The sequence below is a fragment of the Oncorhynchus mykiss genome, chromosome 12, assembly GCF_057628025.1.
Source record: "Oncorhynchus mykiss isolate SJ-2025 chromosome 12, ASM5762802v1, whole genome shotgun sequence".
NCBI classification, from domain to species: domain Eukaryota; kingdom Metazoa; phylum Chordata; class Actinopteri; order Salmoniformes; family Salmonidae; genus Oncorhynchus; species Oncorhynchus mykiss.
Genome location: NC_143033.1, coordinates 64,003,911 through 64,020,084, shown reverse-complemented (window position 1 = coordinate 64,020,084; position 16,174 = coordinate 64,003,911). Strand labels below are relative to the sequence as shown.

The following is a 16,174-nucleotide window of genomic DNA, read 5'->3' as shown; positions in this document are numbered from 1 at the left end:
TTTAGAGAGTAGGGAGACCATGCCAATCATCTGTGTCGATCTAATTTTAATATGTGTCCCAACGGATCTCAATGACAAAATAAAAGAGAATATTGCCAAGTATTTATAGTGTTTAGGTCAACATTAAAAACTTCCATGGTTTGCTCACCAGATGAGTTCAACTTTGGGTTAATTGTTATACATTGTTAATGTTAGTCTTTCTTACTGAAATATATAAATAACCCACCAAATATTAGCGATACAAAATAGTTACACAAGCGTCACTGAATTATATTAAACTAGTCGTATTAACCAAACGCTAGCAAAGCAGGGCTGGCGTTATGGGCGGGACTCCTTGCCCATCAAAATAAAATATTCAAATATTGATAGTTGAAGGTGCCGTACCTTGTTGATAATCACCTTGGTAATTGCCTCGAAACTGAACCTAAACTATACCGAAACTAATTTCACACTTTTAACAACAGATTAAATCAATGTAAAGCATGATGGGGAGAAAGGGAGAGAATGGGTGAGTTGCTGCCTGCCATAAAATGAGGGACAGTGTCTGACAGACCAATCAACCTGCACATGTCCTCTACTGTATGCTTATTGCTTTTGTTCAATGTATGGTTATTTTGACCCTTGGTTACTGTTGTTACTGATGTCCCGTCGACAACTTTGATTCTTATTATTTTCATATTGTAAGTATCCAAAGTAAGCTTTGGCAATATGCACATTGTTACGTCATGCCAATAAAGCAAATTGAATTGAATTGATGAGCGAGGGGAAACAAAAGACACATTATTATGTAGGGTAGGGCCATTCTATTGTATTGATTCATTCTATTATAATCTCAAAATGATATGTAGCCTACCCACTACATATCCACCGAATCCAAACAGTTTTATAGTCTCCTCTGGCCTACTTGGAGTACACAAGTGAGAACGTGCATAATTTGCAATGGTAAGAAGACCAAGATGAACGGATGCACATGCTGCGTTAGCGTTGCTACAAAATCTGAATGAAAATGACTCAAGATGGTGGGGAAGAAATGAATCATGATGACATCTCTGATGACTATTCTTCTGATTCTGAGCCTCAGCTTGAACCTACAGCTTCGAGGCCTAACCGCAAAATAATGACAGAATGGTGGGCACTGAGCAGGTGCTTGCACCACCACCAAATGAAAGGAAAACACTGTTTGGATAGAACAGGCTGGTGACAATGCTACAGACCGATTATCAGCACAAAATGTCACCAGTGAGAGAGCCGGCCCTACATCTCAAGTAAAAAAACAAATCAGCAACGCAATCACCAGCTTTCGTTGTTTATGTGACATGGGCTTGCTCCAACTGATAATTTATTATTTTTGACTGCTGTCAGTTTGACATGTATATTCATTATAATGCCATTATTGCTTGTGTGCTGATTTCCCCTATTTATCAAGCATACTTGGCATACAGTATCTCATTTACATAAGTATTCACTCCCCTGAGTCAATGCTTTGTAGAAGCACCTTACAGCTGTGAGTAGCGATTACAGCTGTGATTCTTTCTGGGTAAGTCTCTAAGAGCTTTCCACACCAGGATTGTGCAACATTTGTCCATTATTCTTTTCGAAGTTCTTCAAGGTCTGTCAAATTGGTTGTTGATCATTGCTAGATAACCATTTTCAGGTAGATTTAAGTCAAAACTGTAAATCGGCCCCTCAGGAACATTCATTGTATTCTTGGTAAGCCTTGTCCTTGTGTTTTAGTTTATTGTCCTGCTGAAAGGTGAATTCATCTCCAAGTGTCTGGTAGAAAGACGACTGAGCCAGGTTGTCCACCATAATGTTGCCTGTAATTAGCTGTATTTCATAATGTTTTTATCCTGAAAAACTCCCCAGTCCTTAATGATTACAAGAATACCCATACCACTATGCTTGAACATGATGTGTTGTATTGGATTTGCCCCAAACAGCCACATTTTTTGCAGTATTACTTTAGTGCCCTGTTGCAAACAGAATAGGTGTTTAGGAACATTTGTATCTGTACAGGCTTCCTTTTCACTCTGTCAATTAGGTTAGTATTGTGGAGTAACTAGAATGTTGTTGATCTATCCTGTTTTCTCCTATCACAGTCATTAATAAACTCTGTAACTCTTTTAAAGTCACCATTGGCCTCATGGTGAAATCCCTGAGCGGTTTCCTTCCTTTCCAGCAATTTAAGTTAGGAAGGACACCTGTATCTAGTGACTGGATATTTAATGTCTGCTTTTTATTTTTTTCCCCCCATCTACCAATAGCACTTCTTTGTGAGGCATTCCAAACCTCCCTGGTCTATGTAGTTGAATCTGTGTTTGAAATCCACTGCTCGACAGGGACCTTACAGTATGTGTGGGGTACAGAGATGAGGTAGTCATTCAAAAATCAGGTTAAACAATATTATTGCACACAGAGTGATTTATTATTGTACACACAGCTATCACATTTGGTTCCTTGGAAGTTGTGGGAACGTATGTTTTTGGTTTCACATTGGTTGGGGGAACGAAGCCATAGGTATCTGACCGCCAAAACATTTTTTAAACATTCCGAGAACAGAAGTGACAATTTAGCCTGTTCTGTGAAAGTTTATTTTTAGGTTGTAGGGAGGTTCTGAGAACATTTTCTTGGGAGGTTTTATTAACGCTCTGAGAATGGAAATTCTAGGTTATATGTAGGTTTTTGAACAACTTCCTTAAAATTATGACTGAATGTTTCAATAAGACTGATAGATTTTTTTGAACTCCAAGCACAGATAAGAAACATGGAAATTAATTTCCGTAGGTATTATCGTTCAAACACATTTTTTTTTAATTGTGATAGAGCATCAGTGAAATTCAAACCTGTGATATTTTGTTTTCTAGTCATGGAATTAGACCACTGCGGCACTAGGATGGAGCTAGCATGCTATGTTTTTGTACGCATACAAAGCTGGTCATTTTAGTCTGTTCAAACAGACCCCATTTCAAAGGAAACAAACACTCATTAAGATCAGGTGTTGCTAACAACACACCTGAACACATTTAACAAGATAGAGGATATAGAGAGTATTGTTGACGCTGAGAATAGAATGTATATGTTTTTAAATAACATTATTAGAACGTTCTCTGAAAGTTGCAAAAGTGTTGTGGTTTTTATGAAACGTTTTCTTCATGTTCTGAGAACGGAATTTAGAGGTTATTGATGTTAATGTGTACAATAATAAAATATATACATTCCCAGAATATTGCCAAGAACCTTACATTCTCTGAAAGTTCTGAAAACATTGTTTCAGTTACACAATTTTTTCAAACGTTCCCAGAATATAGTAAAAATATGACATTAAATCTAACCACATAGGAACTTGTGTGGAATGTTCTGTGGAAGTTCTGCAATTTCCACAGAAAACCTTTTTTCTTAACGTTATCGGAACAATTTGAGAACATGTCTTAATCCAAACCATGAGAAAACCTGTAGGAAACGTTATGCTGAAGTACTGAAATTTCCACAGAAGAACATTGTTTCTTAACATTCTTTGAACTATTCAAGAACTTTCACAATGTCAAACCAGTTGGAGAACGTTCCTAGAATTTAAATTAAATGTAATCATGTTTGAGCTTTTAGAAGCAATGAATGAAGCAATTCAAATGAATTTGAATGAAAATAACGTTTATTTGTCAAGTTCCTTAAATGTGCTGAGAATGTTCCAATGCCAAGCAACTATCCTGCATTATTCCCAGAAAGTTGTAGGAAGGTTGAATGCAAAATTACCATAGAACAACTACACTCTCACCAAGCTCTTAGAAACAGATGGTTCTCAGAACGTTATGTGCTAGCTGGGCTGTGTCTCACCCCAGATGCCTGTGCGTTGGTGGGAGATGTAGTCCTCCATCTTGGCCCTGAAGACCATCTCCCCTCCCCGCCGGCCTACACTCCCATCATCCACCAGCAGGAAGGCCTGGTAGTTATTATCCAAGCAGCACGAGTCACGGGATGTGTTCTGGACATAATATCGTGCTGGAAAACTACCCTGAGGAGGAGAGGCGTAGAGAAATAGAGATTGTGTGGGGGGAGGGTTAGAGAATGTGTGAGAGAGAGGGGGGTGGGCGAGAGAAATTATGGGTAGAGAATGGGATCAGAGGAGGAGAGAAGGGGTAAAGGAAGAGGGGAGAGAGATCAGGGTAGAGAAAGGAGGGTAGAGAGAGAGAGGGAGAGAAACAGGGAGAGAGACGTAGTAAGAGAGAGAGAGAAGAAGACATTGTGATTCCCATCCCATGTAATAAAAATACTTCGTTGTTATTAATTTGATTTCCTGTGGTTTTGGATTTCTCAACCTAAAAGGACATCTTATTGAAAGAGAGAAAGAAATAGAGTGAAAGAGAGAAGGGATAAAAAGGAGAAGGAAGGGGACATAAATAAATTAGGAAAGTGAGTGAGAAGCAAAGAGGGGAGAGATGAAAGTGAACAAAATTCTATAATTGTATATAGTGCCAGTGTACAGTAGCGTGTTCCTATGCATTCCAGTGTGTGTGTGTTTCTATGTCTGTGTCACGTGCATGCTTAATACTGTATACATTGAACATTGTGTGTGTGTGTGTGTGTGTATGTGTGTGTGTGTGCGCGTGTGCGTAAATGTACCTGTGCGTTGATGAGCTGCTGTCTGTTGTGCACCAACCCCCAGGGGGCCACGCCCACAGCGATGACTTTCTTCTGGGACAGGGAGGAGGCCGCCGCCGCATGATCCCTCACTGCTTCCCCAACACAATGACTCACCCCCTCCCTCAGCCCCCCTGTCACTATCCACGCCCCTGGGAGAGAGGGGGGAGGTAGAGGAGAAGGAAGAGAGGGAGTGAGTGAGTGAGAAAAATAAAAAAAGAGGGAGCGAGAGATATGGGAAGAAAGGGAAGTGAGGGCGTGAGACAGAGCATGAGAGAAATGTTTATGACACAATTATAATATGCCACTTAGCAGATGTCATTATTCAAAGCGACTTGTAGTACAGTGATTGCATAACTGTGACCCCTGCAGGAATTGAACCCCCACAACCTTGGAATAGCAAACACCACACTCTTACCGACTGAGCAACCAGGATGGGCAATGGACAATAGACAGATAAGGGACATAAGCTTGTTGGTTATGAGTCAAGGGCACTGTGAAAACATGTAATTGGCAGTGAAAGATGACATCAAATAAATTATATTTTTGGGGAATGAGGCCCAGGAAGGATTTGTTTAAAATACTTCATTTGAATGCTGAACTACATGCACTTATTTACAATTACTCAAAATATATCCTGTTCTACTGGTTGGCCTCTTACCATTGCTGTGTCTGCTAATTGTATGCGCTATGGACAACCTGCTTATTGTCTTTCCTTGCTTTAATCAACAACTGTCTGGCCTAGATGGTCATGTGTGCTGTAAACTTTTAACCCATACAGCCAGAGGAGGAAGAGAATGAGAAGGAAGGAGGAGGAAGAGAAGGAGGGTAAATTACAACAGCAATGCAACTCTATTTGGTAGAACGGACATACTTTTAATTCCACCTGATCCGCTCTGTCCCTATAATACGTTATGAAAGTAAATACCTCATGTATTGATGTCATAGAATCGTATATAGATATCTATAAAACAACCATGCTGTTTGTCCTCAGTGAATCTTGGGGCTAGGTACAGTATTTCTGCCAGAAAATCATCAGTTCCGTGGTTCATCTTAATGGGATAACATATATGAATTCATGATATATTAAACAAATAGATTCAACGGAGTGGGCGTTATTCTCACCGGTGCCCTATTCCGAACTGATCAACCTCAAACCCAGGACACCTGGGTGTGTGTGTCTCAAATCAATCAGTTTATTTGTCATGTATACAGATTTGCAGATGTTATCGCAAGTGCAGCGAAATGCTTGTGTTTCAGTGCAGTAATACCTAGCAATACAAAACAATACACTCATAATCCAAATGGTAATGCAGTATCAAAGCAAGCAATGTCAGAGTCCGGGAATATATATATATAGAGGAGGAAGGGGAGGACCATCCTCTTCGGTTATTTTGTCATTTTTTATATACCGCACCAGTCAAAAGTTTGGACACACCTACTCATTCCAGGGTTTTTCTTATTTTTTACTATTATCTACCTTGTAGAATAATATTGAAGACATCAAAGCTATGAAATAACACATATGGAAACATGCAGTAACTAAAAAAGTGTCAAGCAAATCAAAATATATTTTATATTTGAGATTCTTCAAATAGCCACCCTTTGCCTTGATGACAGCTTTGCACCCTCTTGGCATTCTCGCAACCAACTTAATGAGGTAATCCCCTGGTGTCATGCCCTGACCATAGTTTGCTTTGTATGTTTATATGTTTTGGTTGGTCAGGTGTTAGTCGTTGTCTCTAATTGGGAACCATATTTAGGTAGCCTGTTTTGTCATTGTGGGAGATTGTCTACGTGTAGTGTTTGTGTCAGCACATTTCGTATATAGCCTCACGGTCGTTGTTCATTTACTGTTTTGTTCAGTTTACTTTGTGTTTTCATCATCCATTAAAATGATGCATTCACACCACGCTGCGCTTTGGTCCTCTTCTTACGACGATCGTGACAGAATCACCCACCAACCAAGGACCAAGCGGCGTGGTAAAGGGCAGCAGCAGCAGCAGCGATGTCAGGACTCCTGGACATGGGAGGACGTTTTGGACGGCAAGGGTTGCTACACATGGGAGGAGATCCTGGCTGGAAGGGATATGGCGAAGCCAGGTAGGAGACCTGCGCCAACTTCCCGTGCTTACTGGAGAGCGAGAGCGACCGGGCAGGCACCGTGTTATGCTGTGGAGTGCACGGTGTCCCCGCATAGCCCGGTGCAGTACATTCCAGCTCCTCGTATCAGCCGGGCTAGAGTGGGCATCGAGCCAGATGCCATGAAGCCTCTACGCATCTCATTTCCAGTGCGTCTCCTTGGGCCGGCGTACATGGCACCAGCCTTATGCATGGTGTCCCCGGTTCACCAGCACAGCCCAGTGCGGGCTATTCCACCTCGCCGCACTGGCAGGGCGACCGGGAGCATTCAACCAGGTAAGGTTGGGCAGGCTCGGTGCTCAAGAGCTCCAGTGCGCCTGCACGGTCCGGTCTATCCAGTGCCACCTCCACGCACCAGCCCTCCGATGGCAGCCCCCCGCACCAGGCTGTCTCTCAGTCTTCTGCCTACAGGTGTTCCCGTCTGTCCAGCACCGCCGGAGTCTCCCGTCTGTCCAGAGCCGCCGGAGTCTCCCGTCTGTCCAGAGCCGCCGGAGTCTCCCGTCTGTCCAGAGCCGCCGGAGTCTCCCGTCTGTCCAGAGCCGCCGGAGTCTCCCGTCTGTCCAGAGCCGCCAGAGTCTCCCGTCTGTCCAGAGCCGCCGGAGTCTCCCGTCTGTCCAGAGCCGCCGGAGTCTCCCGTCTGTCCAGAGCCGCCGGAGTCTCCCGTCTGTCCAGAGCCGCCGGAGTCTCCCGTCTGTCCAGAGCCGCCGGAGTCTCCCGTCTGTCCAGAGCCGCCGGAGTCTCCCGTCTGTCCAGAGCCGCCTGAGTCTCCCGTCTGTCCAGAGCCGCCTGAGTCTCCCGTCTGTCCAGAGCCGCCAGAGTCTCCCGTCTGTCCAGAGCCGCCAGAGTCTCCCGTCTGTCCAGAGCCGCCAGAGTCTCCCGTCTGTCCAGAGCCGCCAGAGTCTCCAGTCTGTCCAGAGCCGCCAGAGTCTCCCGTCTGTCCAGAGCCGCCAGAGTCTCCCGTCTGTCCAGAGCCGCCAGAGTCTCCCGTCTGTCCAGAGCCGCCAGAGTCTCCCGTCTGTCCAGAGCCGCCAGAGTCTCCCGTCTGTCCAGAGCCGCCAGAGTCTCCCGTCTGTCCAGAGCCGCCAGAGTCTCCCGTCTGTCCAGAGCCGCCAGAGTCTCCCGTCTGTCCAGAGCCGCCAGAGTCTCCCGTCTGTCCAGAGCCGCCAGAGTCTCCCGTCTGTCCAGAGCCGCCAGAGTCTCCCGTCTGTCCAGAGCCGCCAGAGTCTCCCGTCTGTCCAGAGCCGCCAGAGTCTCCCATCTGTCCAGAGCCGCCAGAGTCTCCCATCTGTCCAGAGCCGCCCGTCTGTCCAGAGCTGTCCAGTCTGTCATGAGCCGCCAGAGGCGCCAGGACCTGCCAGAGCCACCAGAGCCGCCAGGACCTGCCAGAGCCGTCAGCCAGCCAGGAGCTGCCAGAGCCGTCAGCCAGTCCCGAGCTGCCCCTCAGTCCCGAGCTGCCCCTCAGTCCCGAGCTGCCCCTCAGCCCCGAGCTGCCCCTCAGCCCCGAGCTGCCCCTCAGTCCATGGGGCCCTTTAGTAGGGTTGCCAGTCCAAGGTCGGTGGCGAGGGTCGCCGTTCCTAGGAGGCCACAGAAGCGAACTAAGACTATGGTGGAGTGGGGTCCACGCCAGAGCCGCCACCGCGGACAGATGCCCACCCAGACCCTCCCCTATAGGTTTATATGTTTTGGTTGGTCGGGGTGTGATCTGAGTGGGCATTCTATGTTGGATGTCTAGTTTGTCTGTTTCTGTGTTTGGCCTGATATGGTTCTCAATCAGAGGCAGGTGTTAGTCGTTGTCTCTGATTGGGAACCATATTTAGGTAGCCTGTTTTGTCATTGTGGGAGATTGTCTACGTGTAGTGTTTGTGTCACCACATTTCGTATATAGCTTCACGGTCATTGTTCATTTATTGTTTTGTTCAGTTTACTTTGTGTTTTCGTCATCCATTAAAATGATGCATTCACATCACGCTGCGCTTTGGTCCGCTTCTTACGACGATCGTGACACCTGGAATGTATTTTAATTAACATGTGTGCCTTGTTAAAAGTTCATTTGTGGAATTTCTTTCCTTCTTAATGCATTTGAGCCAATCAGTTGTATTGTGACAAGGTAGGGTATACAGACAAGGTATACAGAAGATAGCTCTATTTGGTAAAAGACAAAGTCCATATTATGGCAAGAACAGCTCAAGTAAGCAAAGAGAAACTACAGTTCATTATTACTTTAAGACAAAGGTCAGTCAAGAACTTTGAAAGTTTCTTCAAGTGTAGTTGCAAAAACCATCCAGCGCTATGATGAAACTGGCTCTCATGAGGACCGCCACAGGAAATTAAGACCCAGAGCTACCTCTGCTACAGAGGATAAGTGTGCTCTACACGGATGAATCCCAGGTTCAACTATACCGGCCAGATGGTGTCGTGTGGGCGAGCACTATGCAGATGTCAACGTTGTGAACAGCATGCCCCATGGTGGAGGTGGGGTTATGGTATGGGCAGGCATAAGCTACGGACAACAAATTAATTTGCATTTTATCGATGGCAATTTGAATGCACAGAGATACCGTGACGAGATCCATGTTTCAGCATGATAATGCACATGCCCATGTCGCAAGAATCTGTACACAATTCCATGTCCCCCATTGAGCATGTTTGGGATGCTATGGATCAACGTGTGTTCCAGTTCCAGTTCCTGCCAATATCTAGCAACTTCACATATCCATTGAAGAGGAGTGAGACAACATTCCACAGGACGCAATCAACAACAGCCTGATCAACTCTATGCGAAGGAGATGTGTCACGCTGCGTGAGAAAAATGGTGGTCACACCAGATACTGACATTTTTATAAATCCACGCCCCTACCTTTCTTTTAAGGTATCTGTGACCAACATTTGCATATCTGTATTCCCAGTCATGAGAAATCTGTAGATTAGGGCCTAATTTATTTATTTCAATTGACTGATTTCCTTATATGAACTGTAACTCAGTAAAATCTTTGAAAATGTTGTATGTTGCATTTATATTTTTGTTCAGTGTATATACTGTATATAATGGTGTGTATAGACAGTATGGACAGTATTTCAATATAAAAAGTGTATATAGCACTGGGTACTGTATATAGGATGAGTAATAACTAGAATACAGTATATACATAGAAAGTGGGTAAAACAATCTGTAAACATTAAAGTGACCGGTGTTCAATGACTTTGTTCACAGGACTGCGGTCTCTAAGGTGCAGGGTACCGTGTCTATGCGTGTCTCACCTGTGCTCTGTGCTGCCCTGACCAGCCCCTGTCTCAGCACCTCCCTGACCCAGGTCTTGACTTTCTCGCACCCCTCACCCCCCACCACAGAAACCACCAGGTTGGGGGAGGGTACCCCCCAGTGGGCTGTCATCAGGGTGTATACCATCTGAGGGGTGGTGTCGCACGACAGGCGCAGGAACTGACCAATAGGAAGAGAGAAGAATGGATGAGGTGGAGGAGGGGACAATGAGTATCGCAATAAAGGGATGATTATCAAGAAGCTGTGGTGAATTGGTGCGGCTACATAAAGTAATTGCTAATTGGTTATTCTACCTATGGTGTAGTTCATCAGTGGCAAAGAGATGTCGGTACAGGTGAGAACATTCCATCTAACTGATGTGAGGGTTGGCAGCACTGCTAGAACATGGACTCCTCTACCATTGTTCCATAGAATGCCAGACAGGCGTTCTGCTGTGAAATGAATAAACACGACAGCCTCATACCTCACCTCTGCTACAGTGCCTTGCGAAAGTATTCGGCCCCCTTGAACTTTGCGACCTTTTGCCACATTTCAGGCTTCAAACATAAAGATATAAAACTGTATTTTTTTGTGATGAATCAACAACAAGTGGGACACAATCATGAAGTGGAACGACATTTATTGGATATTTCAAACTGAAAAATTGGGCGTGCAAAATTATTCAGCCCCCTTAAGTTAATACTTTGTAGCGCCACCTTTTGCTGCGATTACAGCTGTAAGTCGCTTGGGGTATGTCTCTATCAGTTTTGCACATCGAGAGACTGAAATGTTTTCCCATTCCTCCTTGCAAAACAGCTCGAGCTCAGTGAGGTTGGATGGAGAGCATTTGTGAACAGCAGTTTTCAGTTCTTTCCACAGATTCTCGATTGGATTCAGGTCTACCTTTGACTTGGCCATTCTAACACCTGGATATGTTTATTTTTGAACCATTCCATTGTAGATTTTGCTTTATGTTTTGGATCATTGTCTTGTTGGAAGACAAATCTCCGTCCCAGTCTCAGGTCTTTTGCAGACTCCATCAGGTTTTCTTCCAGAATGGTCCTGTATTTGGCTCCATCCATCTTCCCATCAATTTTAACCATCTTCCCTGTCCCTGCTGAAGAAAAGCAGGCCCAAACCATGATGCTGCCACCACCATGTTTGACAGTGGGGATGGTGTGTTCAAGGTGATGAGCTGTGTTGCTTTTACGCCAAACATAACGTTTTGCATTGTTGCCAAAAAGTTCAATTTTGGTTTCATCTGACCAAACCACCTTCTTCCACATGTTTGGTGTGTCTCCCAGGTGGCTTGTGGCAAACTTTAAACACTTTTTATGGATATCTTTAAGAAATGGCTTTCTTCTTGCCACTCTTCCATAAAGGCCAGATTTGTGCAATATACGACTGATTGTTATCCTATGGACAGAGTCTCCCACCTCAGCTGTAGATCTCTGCAGTTCATCCAGAGTGATCATGGGCCTCTTGGCTGCATCTCTGATCAGTCTTCTCCTTGTATGAGCTGAAAGTTTAGAGGGACGGCCAGGTCTTGGTAGATTTGCAGTGGTCTGATACTCCTTCCATTTCAATATTATCGCTTGCACAGTGCTCCTTGGGATGTTTAAAGCTTGGGAAATCTTTTTGTATCCAAATCCGGCTTTAAACTTCTTCACAGCAGTATCTCGGACCTGCCTGGTGTGTTCCTTGTTCTTCATGGTGCTCTCTGCACTTTTAACGGACCTCTGAGACTATCACAGTGCAGGTGCATTTATACGGAGACTTGATTACACACAGGTGGATTGTATTTATCATCATTAGTCATTTAGGTCAACATTGGATCATTCAGAGATCCTCACTGAACTTCTGGAGAGAGTTTGCTGCACTGAAAGTAAAGGGGCTGAATAATTTTGCACGCCCAATTTTTCAGTTTTTGATTTGTTAAAAAAGTTTGAAATATCCAATAAATGTCGTTCCACTTCATGATTGTGCACCACTTGTTGTTGATTCTTCACAAAAAAATACAGTTTTATATCTTTATGTTTGAAGCCTGAAATGTGGCAAAATGTCGCAAAGTTCAAGGGGGCCGAATACTTTCGCAAGGCACTGTATGTCAAAGCTCTCTCATTGTCGATATGAAAGACACTTCACGAGCAACTGACGGAGCAACAAGGCCCGACGTAAACGAGCAAGAGCTTGAAATGAAATACGTTCACATTGTTGTCATTTAGTGTCAATGAATGCTTGAGTGACATATTCGTTTCATAACGTATAGCATCTTATAACATCATGAAATTAGGTAAGTAAGTAAGCCTTGGACAATTATGCTTTGTCTGAGCCAGAATGACCCACAGGGCAAGAGCCTCCTGTTTCTTTAGCATGAGGCAGCTTGATGTACAAGTACACACCCTGATGCTATTCTGTCGCAGAGCCTTACCCCCAATCCATCTACTTAATGCTAAGTGCAGAGCAGGGACATCAGGTCCCATTTATTAGAGTCTTTGGTATGATTTGACAAGGGATTGAACCCCCAATCTTCCAATTTTAAGACTAACATTCTAACCACAATGCCACTAAAATGGTAAATCATGAGACTTCCATAAATTCAATCACTCAGTAGGGTTATATGGTAACATACACTATATATACAAAAGTCATGTGGCCACCCCTTCGAATTAGTGGATTGGGCTCTTTCAGCCACACCCGTTGCTGACAGGTGTACAGTCGTGGCCAATAGTTTTGAGAATGACACAAATATACATTTTCACAAAGTTTGTTGCCTCAGTTTATATGATGTCAATTTGCAGCATATACTCCAGAATGTTATGAAGAGTGATCAGATGGATTGCAATTAATTGCAAAGTCCCTCTTCGCCATGCAAATGAACTGAATCTCCCAAAAACATTTCCACTGCATTTCAGCACTGCCACAATAGGACCAGCTGACATCATGTCAGTGATTCTCTCGTTAACACAGGTGTGAGTGTTGACGAGGACAAGGCTGGAGATCACTCTGTCATGCTGATTGAGTTTGAATAACAGACTGGAAGCTTCAAAAGGAGGGTGGTGCTTGGAATCATTGTTCTTCCTCTGTCAATCATGGTTAACTGCAAGGAAACACGTGCCGTCATCATTGCTTTGCACAAAAAGGGCTTCACAGGCAAGGATATTGCTGCCAGTAAGATTGCACCTAAATCAACAGTTTATCGGATCATCAAGAACTTCAAGGAGAGCGGTTCAATTGTTGTGAAGAAGGCTTTAGGGTGCCCAATAAAGTCCAGCAAGCGCCAGGACCATCTCCTAAAGTTTATTTATCTGAGGGATCAGGGCACCACCAGTACAGAGCTTGCTCAGGAATGGCAGCAGGCAGGTGTGAGTACATCTGCACGCACAGTGAGGCGAAGACTTTTGGAGGATGGCCTGGTGTCAAGAAGGGCAGCAAAGAAGCAACTTCTCTCCAGGAAAAACATCAGGGACAGACTGATATTCTACAAGGTACAGGGATTGGACTGCTGAGGACTGGGGTAAAGTCCTTTTCTCTGATGAATCCCCTTTCCGATTGTTTGGGGCATCCAGAAAAAAACTTTTCTGGAGAAGACAAGGTGAGCGCTACCATCAGTCCTGTGTCATGCCAACAGTAAAGCATCCTGAGACCATTCATGTGTGGGGTTGCTTCTCAGCCAAGGGAGTGGGCTCACTCACAATTTTGCCGAAGAACACAGCCGTGAATAAAGAATGATACTAACACATCCTCTGAGAGCAACTTCTCCCAACCATCCAGGAACAGTTTGGTGAAGAACAATTCGTTTTCCAGCATGATGGAGCACCTTGCCATAAGGCAAAAGTGATAACTAAGTGGCTCCGGGAACAAAACATCGATATTTTGGGTCCATGGCCAGGAAACTCCCCAGACCTTAACCCCATTGAGAACTTGTGGTCAATCCTCAAGAGGCGGGTGGACAAACAAAACCCCACAAATTCTGACAAACTCCAAGCATTGATTATGCGAGAATGGGCTGCCATCATTCAGGATGTGGCCCAGAAGTTAATTGATGCCAGGGCGAATTACAGAGGTCTTGAAAAAGAAGGGTCAACACTGCAAATATTGACTCTTTGCATCAACTTCATGTAATTGTCAATAAAAGTTGTTGACACATATGAAATGCTTGTAATTATGCTTCAGTATTCCATAGTAACATCTGACAAACTATCTAAAGACACTGAAGCAGCAGAGTTTGTGGAAATTAATATTGGTGTCATTCTCAAAACCTTTGGCCACGACTGTATAATAACGAGCACACAGCCATGCAATCTTCAAAAATTGGCAATAGAATGGCCTTACTGAAGAGCTCAGTTACTTTCAACGAGGGACCGTCATAGGATGCCACCTTTCCAACAAGTCAGTTTGTCAAATTTCTGCCCTGCTGGAGCTGCCCTAGTCAACTGTAAGCGCTGATATTGGGGGGTGGAAACGTCTAGGAGCAACAACGGCTCAGCCGTGAAGTGGTAGGTCACACAAGCTCACAGAACGGGACCACCGAGTGCTGAAGCACATAAAAATTGTCTGTCCTCGGTTGCATCACTCACTACCGAGTTCCAAATTGCCTCTGGAAGGAACGTCAGCACAAGAACTGTTCGTTGGGAGCTTAATGAAATGGGTTTCCATGGCCGAGCAGTCGCAGACAAGCCTATGATCTCTATGCACAATGCCAAGTGTCGGCTGGAGTGGTGTAAAGCTCGCCGCCATTGGACTCTGGAGGGGTGGAAACGCGTTCTCTGGAGTGATGAATCACGCTTCAACATCTGGAAGTCTGACGGACGAATCTGGTTTTGGCGGATGCCAGGAGAACGCTACCTGCCCCAATGCATTATGCCAACTGTAAAGGTTGGGGGGGGCAGGGAATAATGGTCTGGGGCTTTTTCGTGGTTCGGGCTAGGCCCCTTAGTTCCAGTGAAGGGACATTTTAACACAACATCATACAATAACATTCTAGATGATTCTGTGCTTCCAACTTTGTGGCAACAGTTTGGGGAACGTCCTTTCCTGTTTCAGCATGACAATGCACCCATGCACAAAGCGGGGTCCATGTAGAAATGGTTTGTCAAGATTGGTGTGGAAGAACTTGTCTGGCCTTCATGGAGCTCTGACCTCAACCCCATCGAACACCTTTGGGATGAATTGGAAAGCTGACTGAGAGCCTGGCCTAATCGCCCAACATCAGTGCCCGACCTCACTAGGGCTCTTGTAGCTGAATAGAAGCAAGTCCCTGCACCAATGTTCCAACATCTAGTGGAAAGCCTTCCCAGAAGAGTGGAGGCTGTTATAGCAACAAAGAGGGGACCAACTCCATGATATTGGAATTAGATGTTTGATGAGAATGTGTCCACATACTTTGGTCATATAGTATAGCTGAGTCACTTAATGGTTATGAGATGACGGGCAGTAAGCCAGCTATCTAATTCATTAATCACCCACCCTCCCGCAACTGACAGAGCAGTGTGTGTGTCCTAGTGTAATTTATACTTTAGTAATACCCTGGGCTGATTGATTGAGCACTGGACAAACTGAGCAAACATACACTGTCCTCTATCAGGACCTCAACAAGGGACATAGACCAATCCCAAGTACAGTACCAGTCAAACATTTGGACACACCTACTCATTCAAGTGTTTTCTTTATTTTGACTATTTTCTACATTGTATAATAATAGTGAAGAAATCAAAACTATGAAATAACACATATGGAATCATGTAGTAACCAAACAAGTGTTGGACAAATCTAAATAGATTTTAGATTCTTCAAAGTAGCCACCCTTTGCCTTTATGACAGCTTTGCACACTCTTGGCACTCTCTCAACCAGCTTCATGAGGAATGCTTTTCCAACAGTTTTGAAGGAGTTCCCACATATGCTGAGCACTTGTTGGCTGCGTTTCCTTCACTATGCAGTCAGACTCATCCCAAACCATCTCAATTGGGTTGAGGTTGGGTGATTATGGAGGCCAGGTCATCTGATGCAGCACTTCATCACTCTTCTTCTTGGACTGGAGGTGTGTTTTTGGGTCATGGTTCTATTAAAAAAACAAATGATAGTCCCACTAAGTGCAAACCAGATAGGATGGCATATTGGTGCAGAATGCTGTGGTA

At 44.5% G+C, this 16,174-nt stretch overlaps 1 protein-coding gene across 7 annotated transcripts in view; it reads right to left on the bottom strand.

Moving 5' to 3' along the window:
• trpm4a (transient receptor potential cation channel, subfamily M, member 4a) overlaps positions 1-16,174 on the bottom strand; it is a 62,572-nt gene that overhangs the window by 29,184 nt on the left and 17,214 nt on the right. For all 7 annotated transcript variants that reach the window (XR_016485174.1, XR_016485175.1, XM_036937947.2 and 4 more), the window contains exons 4-6: positions 10,036-10,216; positions 4,618-4,787; positions 3,832-4,009 (exon numbers count right to left, since the gene is read on the bottom strand). Coding sequence is in view for 5 of the 7 variants with exons in the window: in XM_036937947.2 (XP_036793842.2) it covers positions 3,832-4,009; positions 4,618-4,787; positions 10,036-10,216 (529 nt within the window). In the remaining 2 variants the exon portion in view is untranslated. The remainder of the gene's footprint in view (positions 1-3,831; positions 4,010-4,617; positions 4,788-10,035; positions 10,217-16,174) is intronic.